Here is a 15674-nt window from a genome sequence, read left to right on the forward strand (position 1 = left end):
ACAAGCAGCCATGTTTGTACATTCATGAGTTTACGTTTTTCCCTCGTGCATTTTAGATTGTCTCCTGCTATAATTACTCGTACTTTTACACGCCTAGGCTTAAATTATTACATGTTTAGAAATAAAAGCAACTTTTCATGTTATAAAATATGTATATTTTGCTATTTAAAATGTTCATTGCCTACTAGCTCCACGGTATTTTCTGGTTGTTTATGGTTGTTCGTGACGTAAATAGCGGGATTGATTCGATTTTTGAGACGTAATTCGCGGGAAAGTATTGTATTGGACTATATGGGAACCAAACGGGACCTGAAGAATATAGTGCAAATAACGGGAAAACGTAAATAACGGTAAAGCCCGGGCTACATTCGCAATAGCACGCAAATAGCACAGACGCACAGAAGTTCAACATACACTATTAGATATGAGCTGCCACATTGGCAAATAGCACGCGCACAGAAAAATAGCACAGAATCGGCGCACAGAAAGTTCATTAACTTTTAACTTTTAGGTTATTTTCTGTGCTCGACCATGGTGGTAGCCAATCAGCAAACAGTTTAAGTACTACTCGAGTGGGCTTTTAAAAGAACAATTGTCACGAAAGTATTGGTGCTCTTGACTTGAGTAGTTTGTTATTGTTTTCAAACACGCGATAACATAAAAATGGAAGGCACATTTGATAGCTTTTTGATAGCTGTAATAGAAAGTAAAAATATTTTGTATGACAGGGGATCCGCAGGATACAAAAATGAAGAAGCTAAATTAAATGCTTGGAAGTCTGTGTCTGAATGTGTTAAAGAAGCCGGATTTGAAATAAACAGTGATATATATTTTTGAATGCTCATTGTGTTTTGTACGTAAACTTTGAAATATTTAAAATATTTCTGGGTTTAACGAAAACCGTACCACAATAACAACACACGAATCTAAACAAACGTCACGTATGCCAACTTCAGTGACCAAAATTGTGAACGGGAGTTTTACGTTTAAAAAACTTTTTTGAATGCTTCCGGTATTATTTTGTGTTGTGTTGTGCGTGAATGTAGCATCAAGCTCTGTGCTATCTCTGTGCGTGTGTGCTATCTGTGTGCTGTTTGCGTGCTATTGCCAATGTATCCCGGCCTTAACGTAAATAAGGGGTTTCGCTGTATGTTTATTTTTTCCCCATTTCTGGTTCTGTGACAAAATGAATAACTACAAGTAATATTTTGTTTTCAAGTTTGAAATGTCAAATGTGCCATGTGTTAAAATTCCACACAATTTTCCATTACTGTTTAGCAAGACAGTTGTGAAGAAAAAACTTTGAATACCTGTTTTACATTAAAAAAATGTCACTTATTGTTCATGTTTTTGATTATGAAGTCCCACTAAACATCAAAAAAGGAAATTATTGCAAAAATTACTTAACCTCAACAGTGAACATTGGTATAAGACAAATTCACGAGGTATGCAATGTCTAATATTCATTAGGAAATGAATATTCATTATTTTTAATAGTTAGTATTTGAAGTTGAATCAAATATGAATAGCTTATTATTCGTATTCGTATCTGAAAATCTGAAAACTCACACATGCCTAAATAACTCTTTAGTAAGTTTGGTAAACTATGACAAGGAATTAGGACAAATTATGAATATTATTCAGAGTTCAGGGGGAAAGGGAAGGGGCTATACCGCTATGGCCCAACTCTGGATCCACCAGTGTGTGATAAGTTACTTGATTAGCAATAACACATCACACCTTTCTAGCTCCCAGTCTGGCGGGCGATGCTTCTGTCTTGTTTGGGCAGCATGCCACACACATATCTTCCCCTCGCTGTCACCCGTGAACAGCCTGCAGTGCCTGTCGAAACACAGGGTGTTTACGAACCCAACGTGTCTTTCCAGCTCCTGCGATAGCTGCAACACAAGAACAGAGTTGACAGCACGACGGCATGCAATAACTTCTAATGTTTCTTTAAACACAGTGCACAGATAGGTGGTGCTATAATGTTGCTGTGATGTTTCTGATAACCCCAACAGTGCATTTATAAAAACTGGTAATGGGTCACAGACCAATTTTCTCAAATTAAAATCTTGAATTCAAACCACAAAGAGTACATGGACACTAACCATTAAATACAAATCTCAATCATCAAGGATCTAAAATAACAACAATGTACACAACATAAAAGATATTAACAATGGTGTTGAAATATTCAACCTTTTAAATGTTTGTTGTTAGAAACAATACATATTGTAAGTAACTTTATATTTGTTTGAGACTTTTTTAGTTTATGTTTATGGTGGGGATTTTTGTTACAAACAAAAACAATGTGTGTGGTCACATCAGCCGGAAGTAGGAAACAATAATTAACAATAATTGTTTCCTACTTCCGGCTGATATGACCACACACATTTTTTTTGTTTGTAACAAAAATCCCTACCATAAACAAAAACTCAAAAAGTCTCAAACAAATATAAAGTTACATACAATATGTATTGTATGATCAGTGTATCAAGATGGCCAACACGTAGCGATTGTACTTGCGTGTGGTCCTCCGGAATTTGTGTGATTTGAACATGACTTTGATCAACAAATTTATAATTATATACTCAAAGTAACAAATATAAAGTAAAACTCTTTCAAGGAAATCCCACTCAAGAAAATTTCCTGCAAATACAGACTAAATACAGACAGAAATAAATACACTTTTTTTTCTTTTAATAAGTTTTCCTGTGACATATAATAAGTATAAATTTATAAGTACCTTGAGAAACTTCTTAACAAAATTTAACTGTATTGGGGAATAGTAATATGACTTCAGAGTTGTCAATTGTAAGTTTTTAATGTATGTACCACATTTCCTTAAATATATTTCTTCTAATGGTTTTTCTCTTTCAAATATTAAAGATTTCATGCTACATGAGGATCTGACTAGTCAATCTTTAATAAAAACCCAATTTGTTGCATCAATTCCGCCAAATATAATTTCCTAAAGGAAAAAAAATTAAAGAGAGCTTACAAGGCCACCCAAACACCAAATATGTACATTTTATTTTGTCATGTACAAATATTAATCAAGATAAGCTGGTTAAAGAAACAAATAAAATTGTATAATAATCTCACAATTCTCAATGAAATAACAGCCTTCATCAATCAATATGGTAAGTGGACACAGTTGGACCAGTCATGTAATTAGATTTATAAAAGTATATAATCTAAGTTCTAAAATATTTACACCAATAATTTTATGTCCCCAAATATTGTACAAATTTAATTTACTTTGAACTTTAACCAAAATATGATTATTGTACAGCCCTGTTTTAAATATTCAAAAAACAAAAGAAATGAGAACTTTTTTAATCCCAATATTCACAAAACATATTTGAAAAAAATGCAAAAAATTGTGCCACAAACATAGATATATGGGTGACTAACATTGGCAAAATATATTACCAGTACATAACTTTATCATTCTTCAAGGTTTTTTGGTTACAGATGTACATCTCTGCTTTAATTCTCAAATAAAAAATTTTTTTGAAGTTTAGTTTTCTTAACTTTCTTAGTACAAACATTTTTTTCAACAACTGTCTCTGGTTGCTAACACATTTTCATGATTAGGAAATTTAGTAGGTCTAAAACACGAATGGAAAATTGTTTAAAATATCATAATTTTAGGAACTGCTTCCAATAACAAATTCCCTGCAGTTTCTGTGGTGAACTTGACTCAGAAATTCTACATGTTGAATCCAGTGATTAAAAAAAAATGATTCCTTTTCTTGGGTATATTTTCTTTTCAGAACACGTCTGCTAATAAAATTAATTCATACCCAATTTTGAAAACTTGTCAATTTTGACATACAGCATTTTTTGGTGGGTAAATCGGCCAAAAATGTTTATAACGACCCCTCCTCTATGAGGGGTCCTAAGAATTCGGTTCTACTTTACTACAAAATATTCAGTTCTTTCAGTAATGTCATGTAATGGTTTTACTGCATTCAGTTAACCATTGTAAAAGCACATTATCTGTTGAATATTAGAATCTATATTGAATCTAAACTTCCAGAGACAAAACACTGAGAATGGTACCTGCCTCGTACTGTCTGCTTCTCCTAGACCTGGTCCACACACGCGCCACCGAGTCGCAGCAGCCGGTGACGAGACTCGAGCTGTTGGTTGGGTGGAACTGAGCACAGTACACGAACGAGGGGTGGGGAAGCATCTGAAACAATTGATTGTATCAAAAATTGTTTCAGACAAAAGTCTTATAAAATAATAAAATTATAAGGTTTACAAACAATTTGAAGGGATTTAATAGTGTGCCCAATAAGAAAGTTATGAATTCTTTTGACCCTCCACCCCCTGTTTCTAAAACCCCTTGCAATTATGGTTGGGTGTAAAAAATATTTCATATGAAAGTTCCAGATAATACTTGTAAGGTTTTACAATAAATAAGAACAGATTTAATAGTGGGTATACAAAAAGACATACCATACATTGGAAGAATATGCAAATTATCAGCTTTTCCCACCAACCTACACTGAATCAAACAATGGAATCAGTATTATTTTAGTTGATAGTTCACATTGATTCTTTACATTATTATGGGATATTTGTAGGCCTATGCGAATATCAATGTTTTAGTTTGAATCATATATGAATATGAATATTAAATTATTCGCGAATACGATTATTGAACTTGAAAAGTAAGAGTGAGAGTTAGAATCCCACTAAAAATTTTTTTCATGTCATATAACAACTTCTAGAAAACTAGACAAATAATACTAAAGTGAAAGGTTGGTTAGGTTAAGTCAGCTACAACAAATTTATATGGAAAATGTTCGTTGAAATATTTTAATTATGAAATAATTTTTTTTTTTTTTAATTATGCAGCTAACCTTACTTAACTTTACATAACCTAACCAACCAATCTTTCATTTCAGTTCATATTCACCTTATTATCCAGAACCTACTCCACATAATGATCCAGAAAATATTTGTGAATCCGCAAAATACTGTGAAATCCATTGCAATCTATTTTACGAAAAACATTAATCTTTTTTCAAATGCTGTATTCCCAATTAATGATTGAATGAGCTCATATTTACATATTTAAACCTTATTCGTGATTTTTCGTTGTTGATTTTAGCCAGGTAAATTTACTTTTAGTTCAGCAATATTATAAAAATTAAATTTTTGCTAATTTCATCTGGAATCCTAAACCATTATTAATGTTTTTTTAAATATATTTTTGAGTCAAAACATCTGTTTCGTCATAGAAGTATACAGCAATTATGCTACTACTTTATCACATGGTGTTAGAGCGATTGTGACTAACCACTTACACACCACTGAAACTATGTCAATTACTTCTTTTAATGTCCATCCCAATGGAGTGTTTGTGTTTTGTAGTGTTGTAGTCCATGGATGTTGACTTAATTAAAAAAAATTGATGATGTGCTGATGTCTCCTCTCTTCTTGCACCCCTCTCGCACCGAACCCTCTTGACAGAGAGCCAGCAGGGGTGGAGGAGGTCCAAGCTGCTGGTCTGGCCCCACGTTGGGCGCCAAACTTTTGTGGTGATGACGGAGATGATGTTCCGTCTCCTTTCTCTTCTTTCACCGATGTCTCTCTTGGGTGAGAGAAGGTCCAAGCTGCTGGTCTTGCGGCAGGTTTCACACTCGGCTGGTATGCAGGCGAATAGCTAGTGGGGTGAGAGATAGGGACTAAACTATTGATTGAAAATAATGTCGGTATTTTCACGGAACTTTATTGACCTGAATTGTCGAAAACAGTTCAATTTGTTGCCTGCATCGGCTTTTACAACATACACTGAATTGAAACACACGGTACACCCTATCGTCCAGAAAGGGGGGGGGGAAGGGAGACAAATTCCCTAGGCCGAGATAGGTCCTCGGATGGCCTAACTCGCGAAGGAGGGGTGCGAGCAGCAGAAGACGGATAGCCAGTTGTTCTGCTGCTCCCCCTATGATCGTCCTATGGCCAGTGGGCGGAATCCAGCCTCACTGGCCGTCGGGCCGATCAACTGACTTTCAGGTGGATGACCTCGCCTTTATATAGGGAGAAATGCACGGGAACGAAGAAATGAAGGGAGGGGCGAACTAACTCCTCTTTGGAAGGGATGAGATGCGCGCGCATGAATCTCGCTGAAATTTCCCTGCCCTGGTGGTGGAAGTATAAACTAGATATTAATAATTAAAATGAAAAGATAAACGTGGCATAAATAATTATATGTACCTACATTAATATTCAATCCTATGTATTAAAAAGTATTTAAACTTTCTTTCACAACTTAATTAGTTAAATTTATACTTTTATAAAATATAAATACAGTTGGTAGATCGCCGTTCACAAGATGGCGTCACAATGTACATGTTTAGCTGTGGCAAGAGAAAAATATACATTTGTTTACACAACTCGTCCATATTTACTATTATATACTGCAGTGCATTAATATGTGTGGTTATAGCGATGTAAAAAAATAAAGGGCAAAGATGGTTGGTTGCTTTAATGAATTATTCTATTGTTTGTCGCTTTGTTTATAACCTACGACGTCGCACAGATTCGTCGCCGCATATTACGTGAGTAGGCCTATTGCCGAAACATTTTTCCCTGAATTGCTTCTGAACTTATTAAAACTTGTTTTGGATTTAATTATCACGTAAAGTAACGTGATATTTAATATAGGGAGGGCGGGCACGCGTCAATTTCCCCCCTAGTGGCGAGCGTTACTTTACGGCAGAAGAAGCTAGGACATCTTGGAGGAACACTTTACACATAGATAACTGTCAGTCTCTGTAGTGTACGAGTCTCTGGGTTATCACTTCGGATATTACTTCTTCAGCTTTCTGGAAGTCCTGATTGGGGACAGCTGCCGGTGGTCTCCTGGGAACGCCTATTGGGACAGCTGCCGGTGGTCTCCTGGGAACGCCTATTGGGACTGCTGCCGGTGGTTGTAGGATTCGGCCATTGGTAAGGCCGTTGGTTTGGTGGCCGCCAAACTGTCTCTCGGTAGCGTCCTGGTAGGTCCTTGGGGTCTCCTTTGCAGCTCCGCCATGGCATCTGGCGACGCTGTGGAGGCTGGTAGAGACCTAGTTGGGGTTTGACTGGCCTCTGCTGTATGAGCTCCGTTGGTTTTGGGTGTTGACCTGTGTTGAATTGCTCGGAGTTCAGGGGCTGCCTTGAGGCACACGGTTGCTCTGGAGCGGTTGGTTGTCTTTTCCCTGGAAGATGTTCTGGATCCTTGCCCTTGGAGTGGTTGGTCCAGCCCTGGTTATCCTGGAACTGGGTTGGTTGAACCTCCTTTGGAGTGGTTGGGAGCGGGATTCTGGTCGGGGTCTCTTGTGCTTTCCATGGGTTCGTGGTTGGCATCGCACCTTCTGGCTGGAAAGCCCTGGGAGGATAAGTTCCCTTGGTTACAGAGGGCAAGATGATGGGTTGATTACTTGCTTTTCCCGTGGTGACTTGCCGGTTTCTATTGTCAGCTACTGAGCTCGGACAACCTTCATCTTCCTGATTTTCCATTGCTGGGGTGAGGATGCCTCTTCTTCTTACTTGTGTGGGAGGAGGACTGGGAGCCTCTCTCGGTATAGTAGTTGATGGTGCTGGCTTGAGCTGGTCACGAGATATTTTCCGTATTTTCCCATGTGGGTCCTCTATCCAGTAGGCATTTCCTTGTCGCTGGAGGACTTGGTAGGGTCCTTCCCACTTTGGTGCGAATCCGGCGCAGAAGTGGTTAGGTTTATTGCTGAGTGGATGGGTCTTGGCTAGTACCATTTGTCCTTCAGCAATCTGGTGGTTGGGCGGATTCTTCGGTGTAGGATACTTGCGGGCTAGGTACCCTAGTTGAGCCTTTCGGGCGGCATCTACTCTGGTGGCAGCTCGTAGACGGATCTCTTCGGCTGAAGGGCGGTATGTGGGGTTGGAACTCCATTTCCATTCTCCAGGTCGCTGGATCTGTTGTCCCAAGTTTAATTCGCTGGGGCTGGTTCCGATTGCTTCATTGTGTCTACGCCGCAGTGTGAAGAGGATTTCTCCCAGGTAGCGATCCCAGTGGCGATGATTGCCCGCGGTACGCAACCTGAGCCCTTTCTTCAGTTCCTGATTACGGCGCTCAGTAGGGTTTGCCTGGGGATGGTAAACTGGAGTGGCCCAGGTTTCTATCTCCCATTTGGCGCAAGTGTTGGCCCATAGTTTGCTAGTGAATTGCACCCCATTGTCCGTAAGTATGCTTTTGGGGTATCCCCATCGAGGGAACACTTCATCTTGGAGTTTCTTTAAGATAGAAGATGAATCAGCTTTAGCGAGGGGAAAGGCTTCGACCCATCGTGAGAAAAGGTCTGTGACGACGAGAAGGAAGCACTTACCAGTCGTGCTTCTGGGGTAAGGTCCCATCAGGTCTAGGGCTAATTGGTTCCATGGTGTTGTTGGGCACCTCGGTGTTCCTGTAGGGTGTTTTGTAGCACTTGCTTTGGTTGCTGCACACATGTGGCATTGGCGGACATGTTCTCGTATGTCCCGGGTCATTCCTCTCCAGGAGTATCTTCTCTGGATTTCTCGAATCGTTTCGTGGGTGCCAGGGTGTCCTGCCAATGGGTGATCATGGAAATGTTGGCAGATGGATATTCGTAGGGATCGTGGTACCCATATTTTCCATTCGGTGTTTTGGTTGGGGTGGTACCATATTATCCCTTGGTCCTCTTTCCAGGTGGATGGGCAAGATTCTATTAATTGATGAACCTCGGGGTCCTTCTGTTGCTCAGCCATTAGTCTCTCCAAACTATTATCATGCTTGATAATTTGGAGATGGTGGTGAGGTGGTCGGCGCAGTGGTGAAGGTGATGGAGGCAAAGTCTCCTCCCAATTGTGCAGTGGGACTGTCTCATATTTATGAGCGGGTTGTCGGGACAGTGCATCGGGTAGATCATTTTCTCGTCCCGGACAATGCTCTATAGTGAATTGGAACTCTTGCAGTAGTAGCGCCCATCGGGACAGTTTGGTTTTCTTGTCCTTGGCAGAGTTTAACCAGGTAAGGGCTTGGTTGTCTGTCCTCAGTACAAAAGGGCGGTCTTCCAAGTAGTACCTGTATTTGCGTACAGCCCAAACAATTCCCAAGCATTCTTGCTCATAGATGTTATATTTCTGTTCAGCTTTGGTCATCAAGGTACTGGACTAACTGATGATTCTTTTTTGTTTCTGGGGTCCTTCTTGGTAAAGGACTGCTCCAAGTCCCCTCTGGCTGGCATCTGTTTGAAGTATTAGAGGTGTTTCCGGTGTTGGCCGGTGTAGCTGGGTTGGTTGCTTGAACTTTAATTTCAGCTGCTGGAATGCCTCCTGGTGTTGGGGCGTCCACTTCCAGCGCTGGTTTTTGGAGAGCAGAGTGGTCAGAGTTCCCATGTTGGGAGCTACATTGGGGATGTATTCCCTATACCAGTTGCATAGGCCTAGGAAGCGTCGAAGCTGCTTCCGGTTTCCAGGTACGGGTGCTTCTTGAATTGCCTGGATTTGTTCTGGTCGTGCTTGATTTCCCTGAGGTGTGATAAGGTGTCCCAGGTACTCGATAGTTTCTTGCCCAAAGCGACATTTCGGTAAGCGGGCGGTAAGTCTATGGATTGCCAGGCGTTCCAGTACCAGATGTAGGTGCCTTTGGTGTTCTTCCCAATCGCGAGAGTATATGATGATATCATCGAGGTAGGCTATGCAGAATTTACCTATGTATCCAGCAAGGATAGTGGTGTTCATCATTCTTTGGTAGGTTGCCGGTGCATTTTTCAACCCAAAGGGCATGACACGAAATTGCAACTGTTCTCCGTCAGGCGTGGTGAAGGCGGTGAGGTGCCTGGCGTCTTCATGAACTGGAATCTGCCAGTAACCGCTTTGCATGTCGAGGGTAGAGAAGATTTTTGCTTGTCCTAGATCTTTAAGGGTATGCTGGACGTGAATGGTTGGAGGCGCGACCATCTGGGTGATTTTATTGAGGCGAGAGTAGTCTACACAAAATCGCAGCTCCCCGCCTTTCTTAGGAACCAGCACGATTCGAGAGTTGTAGGCAGAGTTGGTGGGTTCAATTATTCCTTGCCTCTTCATCTCCTCGACTTGCTCTCGTATGATTTGCTGTTTCTGTACCGATGGTAGGCTTGGCCGATCATAAACTGGTGTTGGGCTGTTGAGGTGAATCTGATGTTCTGTTGAGGTTGTTTGCTGGAGCCGCTCTCTGACTTTGAATACCTTAATGTGAGTGTTGATGAGACTCAAGAGTTGAGGTACTTGGTCTGGTTTTAACTGGTGTGTTACTTCGCCCTCTGTCAGGGGTTGGAGGGGTGCTGGGTCTTGCGGTGTTTCCCAGTTGATGGCATATCTCTTTGTGTTCCCAAGGTAGATTCTCCTTTCAAGATAGTCCAGGATGCAATGTTGTTCCAGTAGCCAGGGTTGTCCTAGGATGATGGGTTCTTCAAGGTCTCTGGCTAGGAAGAATTTCACTTCACTGGTCCCAGCTGCTGTGGTAAGTGGTATCTGGACTACTCCTTGGATTGGTAGATATGTGCCTTTTCGTGCTAGGCCTACCCGTCCTTGTGGTGGTGAGTAGATCTGCTGAATATCAGTTGGTAGTAAGGTTGGGTTGATGAAATTTGCTGTCGCAGCTGTATCCAATGTGGCCATAGCTTCGTGGGTTCCTACTTGAACTAATATTCGTGGTGGATAGTAGGCTAGGTTTTCTACCTGTTCTTCCTTTAAACTGAGGGCCTGAGGTTTTGTGCCGGGGGTGGCGGCCCGTTGAACTTCCCGTCGCTCCTGTTTCCCTGTAGTTTAGCAAACTCGGTGGTTTCTGGTCGCGGCCATTGTTGTGGCGCTGTCTTGGCGTTGATTCTCTGGTGATAAATAGGGCAGTCTCGATGTAGGTGGCGTTTGGGGCAGTACCAGCATTGGGGCAGTTCAGTTTTATTGGGTGGGATTGCTGGCTTAGATTCCCTGGGTTTGCCTTCTGTATAACAGGGTCCTCGATTGCCATGGTTGCGATGGGTAGCCTTGTGATCGTTTTCGATCTCCTTAGCTCTTTCGATGAGCTCCTCTAGGTTCTGTGCCTTGGGTATCCGAAGGAATGATCGTATTGGGGCATCCATAAGTCCTAGGATAGTGCTGATACAGGCTTCTTCCGTCCCATGTGGAAACACTCTTTTGTATATTTGAGCCTTCCTTCTGATGAATGTTTCGACATCTATGTCTGGGGTCTGGCGGATACTGTATAGGTCCTGGGTAAGCTGGGTTACCACATCAGGTCCAGAGAACTGCCTCTGAAGTCGTGTCCTGAATTGCTGCCAGGTAGTGATGAATTCTCCATACTTGTCCCACCATTGGCTGGCTGGTCCATGGAGTTGTCGCCGAGCTTTCTGTGTCCAGTGTCCTGGTGGTAAGTGATTTGCTTGAAATTCGTTCTCACATTCGGCCAGGAATATTTGTGGATCTTCATGCGGTTTCCCATGAAACTCCGGAAGTGCGAGATGTTCAGGTCCACCCCATTGTGCCCGTGATGGTTCTGGGGGTCTGTGATCCTGGCGAGAGGCTGCGTGGACCATTCGGCATGGAGGGCAGCGATAGGTCATACCTTCCAGGCTGTGGATGGTGTCTGGCCACCCCAAACATAAGTTGTGGAACAGCCGTTGGCAGTAATCACACTGAATTCGGTAGCGGCCTTGCCCAGGGCATTGGTCCAGGCTGCAGCAGGATTGTCTCTGCTGGCATGCGGGGCATCGATACTCCAGTCCGGCATGATCTCGGGGCTCGTCTGGCCATCCCAGACAAGAGTGATGGAACAGGAGTCCACAGTGAGCACAGCTGATCTGGTGGATTCCGGTTCCAGGGCAGTCTTCTACAGCGCAGAGTTGATGGACTGCGTCCGCCGTCGTTGGGTATGTACAGGTAGGACAGCTGTTGGGCGCCAGGAGGGGAGGCTGTTCCCCTCCGATGTCTGGGTCCACTTCTCGGGAATCCCTGGTGGTAGGAAGGTCAGGAGCACTTGACTGCTTGCTGCAGTTCCCGGTGTGGGCCATGGTGGTTGCTGACTAGTCCGTCTGGTAGAGCTTGCAATGGGTCTTCACGGGTATTGTAGAACAATCAACGGGCCCCGCGTTGGTGCGCCAAACTTGATGATGTGCTGATGTCTCCTCTCTTCTTGCACCCCTCTCGCACCGAACCCTCTTGACAGAGAGCCAGCAGGGGTGGAGGAGGTCCAAGCTGCTGGTCTGGCCCCACGTTGGGCGCCAAACTTGATGATGTGCTGATGTCTCCTCTCTTCTTGCACCCCTCTCGCACCGAACCCTCTTGACAGAGAGCCAGCAGGGGTGGAGGAGGTCCAAGCTGCTGGTCTGGCCCCACGTTGGGCGCCAAACTTTTGTGGTGATGACGGAGATGATGTTCCGTCTCCTTTCTCTTCTTTCACCGATGTCTCTCTTGGGTGAGAGAAGGTCCAAGCTGCTGGTCTTGCGGCAGGTTTCACACTCGGCTGGTATGCAGGCGAATAGCTAGTGGGGTGAGAGATAGGGACTAAACTATTGATTGAAAATAATGTCGGTATTTTCACGGAACTTTATTGACCTGAATTGTCGAAAACAGTTCAATTTGTTGCCTGCATCGGCTTTTACAACATACACTGAATTGAAACACACGGTACACCCTATCGTCCAGAAAGGGGGGGGGGGGGGGGGGGAAGGGAGACAAATTCCCTAGGCCGAGATAGGTCCTCGGATGGCCTAACTCGCGAAGGAGGGGTGCGAGCAGCAGAAGACGGATAGCCAGTTGTTCTGCTGCTCCCCCTATGATCGTCCTATGGCCAGTGGGCGGAATCCAGCCTCACTGGCCGTCGGGCCGATCAACTGACTTTCAGGTGGATGACCTCGCCTTTATATAGGGAGAAATGCGCGGGAACGAAGAAATGAAGGGAGGGGCGAACTAACTCCTCTTTGGAAGGGATGAGATGCGCGCGCATGAATCTCGCTGAAATTTCCCTGCCCTGGTGGTGGAAGTATAAACTAGATATTAATAATTAAAATGAAAAGATAAACGTGGCATAAATAATTATATGTACCTACATTAATATTCAATCCTATGTATTAAAAAGTATTTAAACTTTCTTTCACAACTTAATTAGTTAAATTTATACTTTTATAAAATATAAATACAGTTGGTAGATCGCCGTTCACAAGATGGCGTCACAATGTACATGTTTAGCTGTGGCAAGAGAAAAATATACATTTGTTTACACAACTCGTCCATATTTACTATTATATACTGCAGTGCATTAATATGTGTGGTTATAGCGATGTAAAAAAATAAAGGGCAAAGATGGTTGGTTGCTTTAATGAATTATTCTATTGTTTGTCGCTTTGTTTATAACCTACGACGTCGCACAGATTCGTCGCCGCATATTACGTGAGTAGGCCTATTGCCGAAATATTTTTCCCTGAATTGCTTCTGAACTTATTAAAACTTGTTTTGGATTTAATTATCACGTAACGTAACGTGATATTTAATATAGGGAGGGCGGGCACGCGTCAAATTTTCTTTGTAACTTCTGGCACGTGTGACGAAAAGAATACAAATTATATTTAGTTTTCAGGTTTTAAATGACAAATATGCCATGTTTTGAACTGTGATTTTTTCCATTAATGTTTGACAAGACAGTAGCAAATAAAAATGACAAACTCACGAGACATGCTATGTCAAGTATTCGTAAGCAAACAAATATTCGCGAAGTGTTAGTATTAGAGGTTGAATCAAATATTAATAGTTTATATTCGTATTCGAAAATTCAAATTATAGCACAGGCCTAGATATTTATATTAACCATCCTTCACTACTATAATTTAACTTACCCTTGGAACAAAAACACTTTGTACTCCATAATAACCATACTTTTGTATTAAACAAATTACTTAGCACCATAACTCTTTATGTAATTTGTAGGGACTGTGAAAAACACACTATATACTTTAATGAGAGTTCTGTACTAACAGGGTTTTGTATTAGTGGGGTTTTACTGCATTTAGCGACCGGCTGAAACCTCCCCCCCCCCCCCCCCCCCCCCCGGTGGCCGACGGAGGTGCTCACGTGCGAGGGCTGCCTCCTCTTGCCGGGCACGTCCCAGACGCAAGCAGTGCAGTCGGCCGACGCACTCAGCAGCGCTGCATCGTCGTGGGACCAACGCAGGTCGTACACCAGCCCCTGGTGGGCGGGCAGCCTTACGTACTCCATGCCCTCCGGGATCTAGGCACGCCACGACAATCACCACCAGGGGCGTAGCCAGGGGGAGGGGGGTTTGGGGGTTTAGGGGTTAACCCCCCCCCCCTTAGCACCAAATCTTTAATTAATTTCTTATTCATCACTCAAACAAATTTCATATTAAAATTTAAAAAAAAATTTACCATTACAATATTTAAATTTAAGTACCGAAAACTGCTAAAATAGCACTATTTTACACCTTAAAAACCTAATTTTCCCGGGGGAGGACCCCCGGACCCCCTGCTTTAATACGGAGGGGGGGGGCGGGGGCATACTTCTTAACACCCCCCATACACAAATCCTGGCTACGCCACTGATCACCACCACCCTCGACTGCTTCCAGCCCGCGGCCGGGTCAGCAACGATAAATACTGCCTCAATCTCCCTCTTGTCACTCCACCATTCCTCATCCTTCACCCTGTTCCAGTCTTCTCCTCTCTCCTGCACTCCTTTAACTATCTGCTATTCCCGCCCTCCTCCTTGGTCATTCTTGGGTTCTTCTTTCTGTGCAAGTCCATATTTCCTAGGCAGCCTCTCTTTTCCCCAGTCTCTGCACATGGCCAACTTTCACAATGATATAAATTAATTTTTTGGAAAGAAAAAAAAAACAGAGCTTATTTATACTCAATGATTTGTACATGTTAGAGAAATCTGAGCCTTTGTCTGCAGACACTAATATTTTTACGTAACACACGTACTTTAACAAAAGGTATTAAACAATATGAAACAAAAATTTATGGCTCTATAATTTTTATATTACTCTTATTTAGGAATTTTCCTGTCAATTTATTCTGATAGCTCGCGTGCATTTTTTGTTGTATCATAAATTTTCTCTAGATATTTGGGTACAAAGCATTAATTTTGAGCTATAAAGGGTCACGTAAGTGATAGTGATAATGAACATTTGTGTTCACATTTTCCTGCTATTAGATTTGAGATTTGAGAACAAAACATATTAGGTAAGCACAGTAAATTTACAGCAAAAAATTTGCAATAATAGTAACAAAAATAAAATGAAATAACCAATACAGTGGGTTTGAAAGAGCACTCAAAGAAGTGAAGACCAAATGGTACAATAAAGTAAATAAATACATATAAGAACACATTACAGCTCAAATGAATATTTTGTAATCAATATCTGACAGCCATTCCTGCCATTATCTCCAAAATTAAACTTAATTTTATCCAGTCTTACATCTGTAACTGGCAACATACCTACATATAACAAGTAGTTTGATGGTTTGATGCCCTAATGACTGAATAAAACACTTTGCAAGTATTCAGTGTTCATATTGGCTATATTGCACTGTAATAATGCAACATAAACATGTTTTGAGTTATGAGTAACAATGTCTCTGAAAATTTGAGTGTTTATGTTGTTTTTATTGTGTTTTGTG

At 42.0% G+C, this 15674-nt stretch overlaps 1 protein-coding gene across 5 annotated transcripts in view; it reads right to left on the reverse strand.

Annotated features, from left to right (window-relative positions):
• Window positions 1-15674, reverse strand: part of LOC134528012 (jouberin-like) — a 68676-nt gene that overhangs the window by 25488 nt on the left and 27514 nt on the right. For 4 of the 5 annotated variants that reach the window (XM_063361170.1, XM_063361173.1, XM_063361174.1 and 1 more), the window contains 3 exons: window positions 14107-14262; window positions 4076-4204; window positions 1741-1898 (listed from right to left, as the gene is read on the reverse strand). In XM_063361170.1, coding sequence (XP_063217240.1) covers window positions 1741-1898; window positions 4076-4204; window positions 14107-14262 — 443 coding nt within the window. Of the gene's footprint in view, window positions 1-1740; window positions 1899-4075; window positions 4205-11996; window positions 12522-14106; window positions 14263-15674 lie in introns of those variants that run through there. The other variant, XM_063361171.1, reaches the window with a different exon arrangement.

Source organism: Bacillus rossius, chromosome 1 (genome assembly GCF_032445375.1).
Source record: "Bacillus rossius redtenbacheri isolate Brsri chromosome 1, Brsri_v3, whole genome shotgun sequence".
Taxonomy (NCBI): Eukaryota; Metazoa; Arthropoda; class Insecta; order Phasmatodea; family Bacillidae; genus Bacillus; species Bacillus rossius.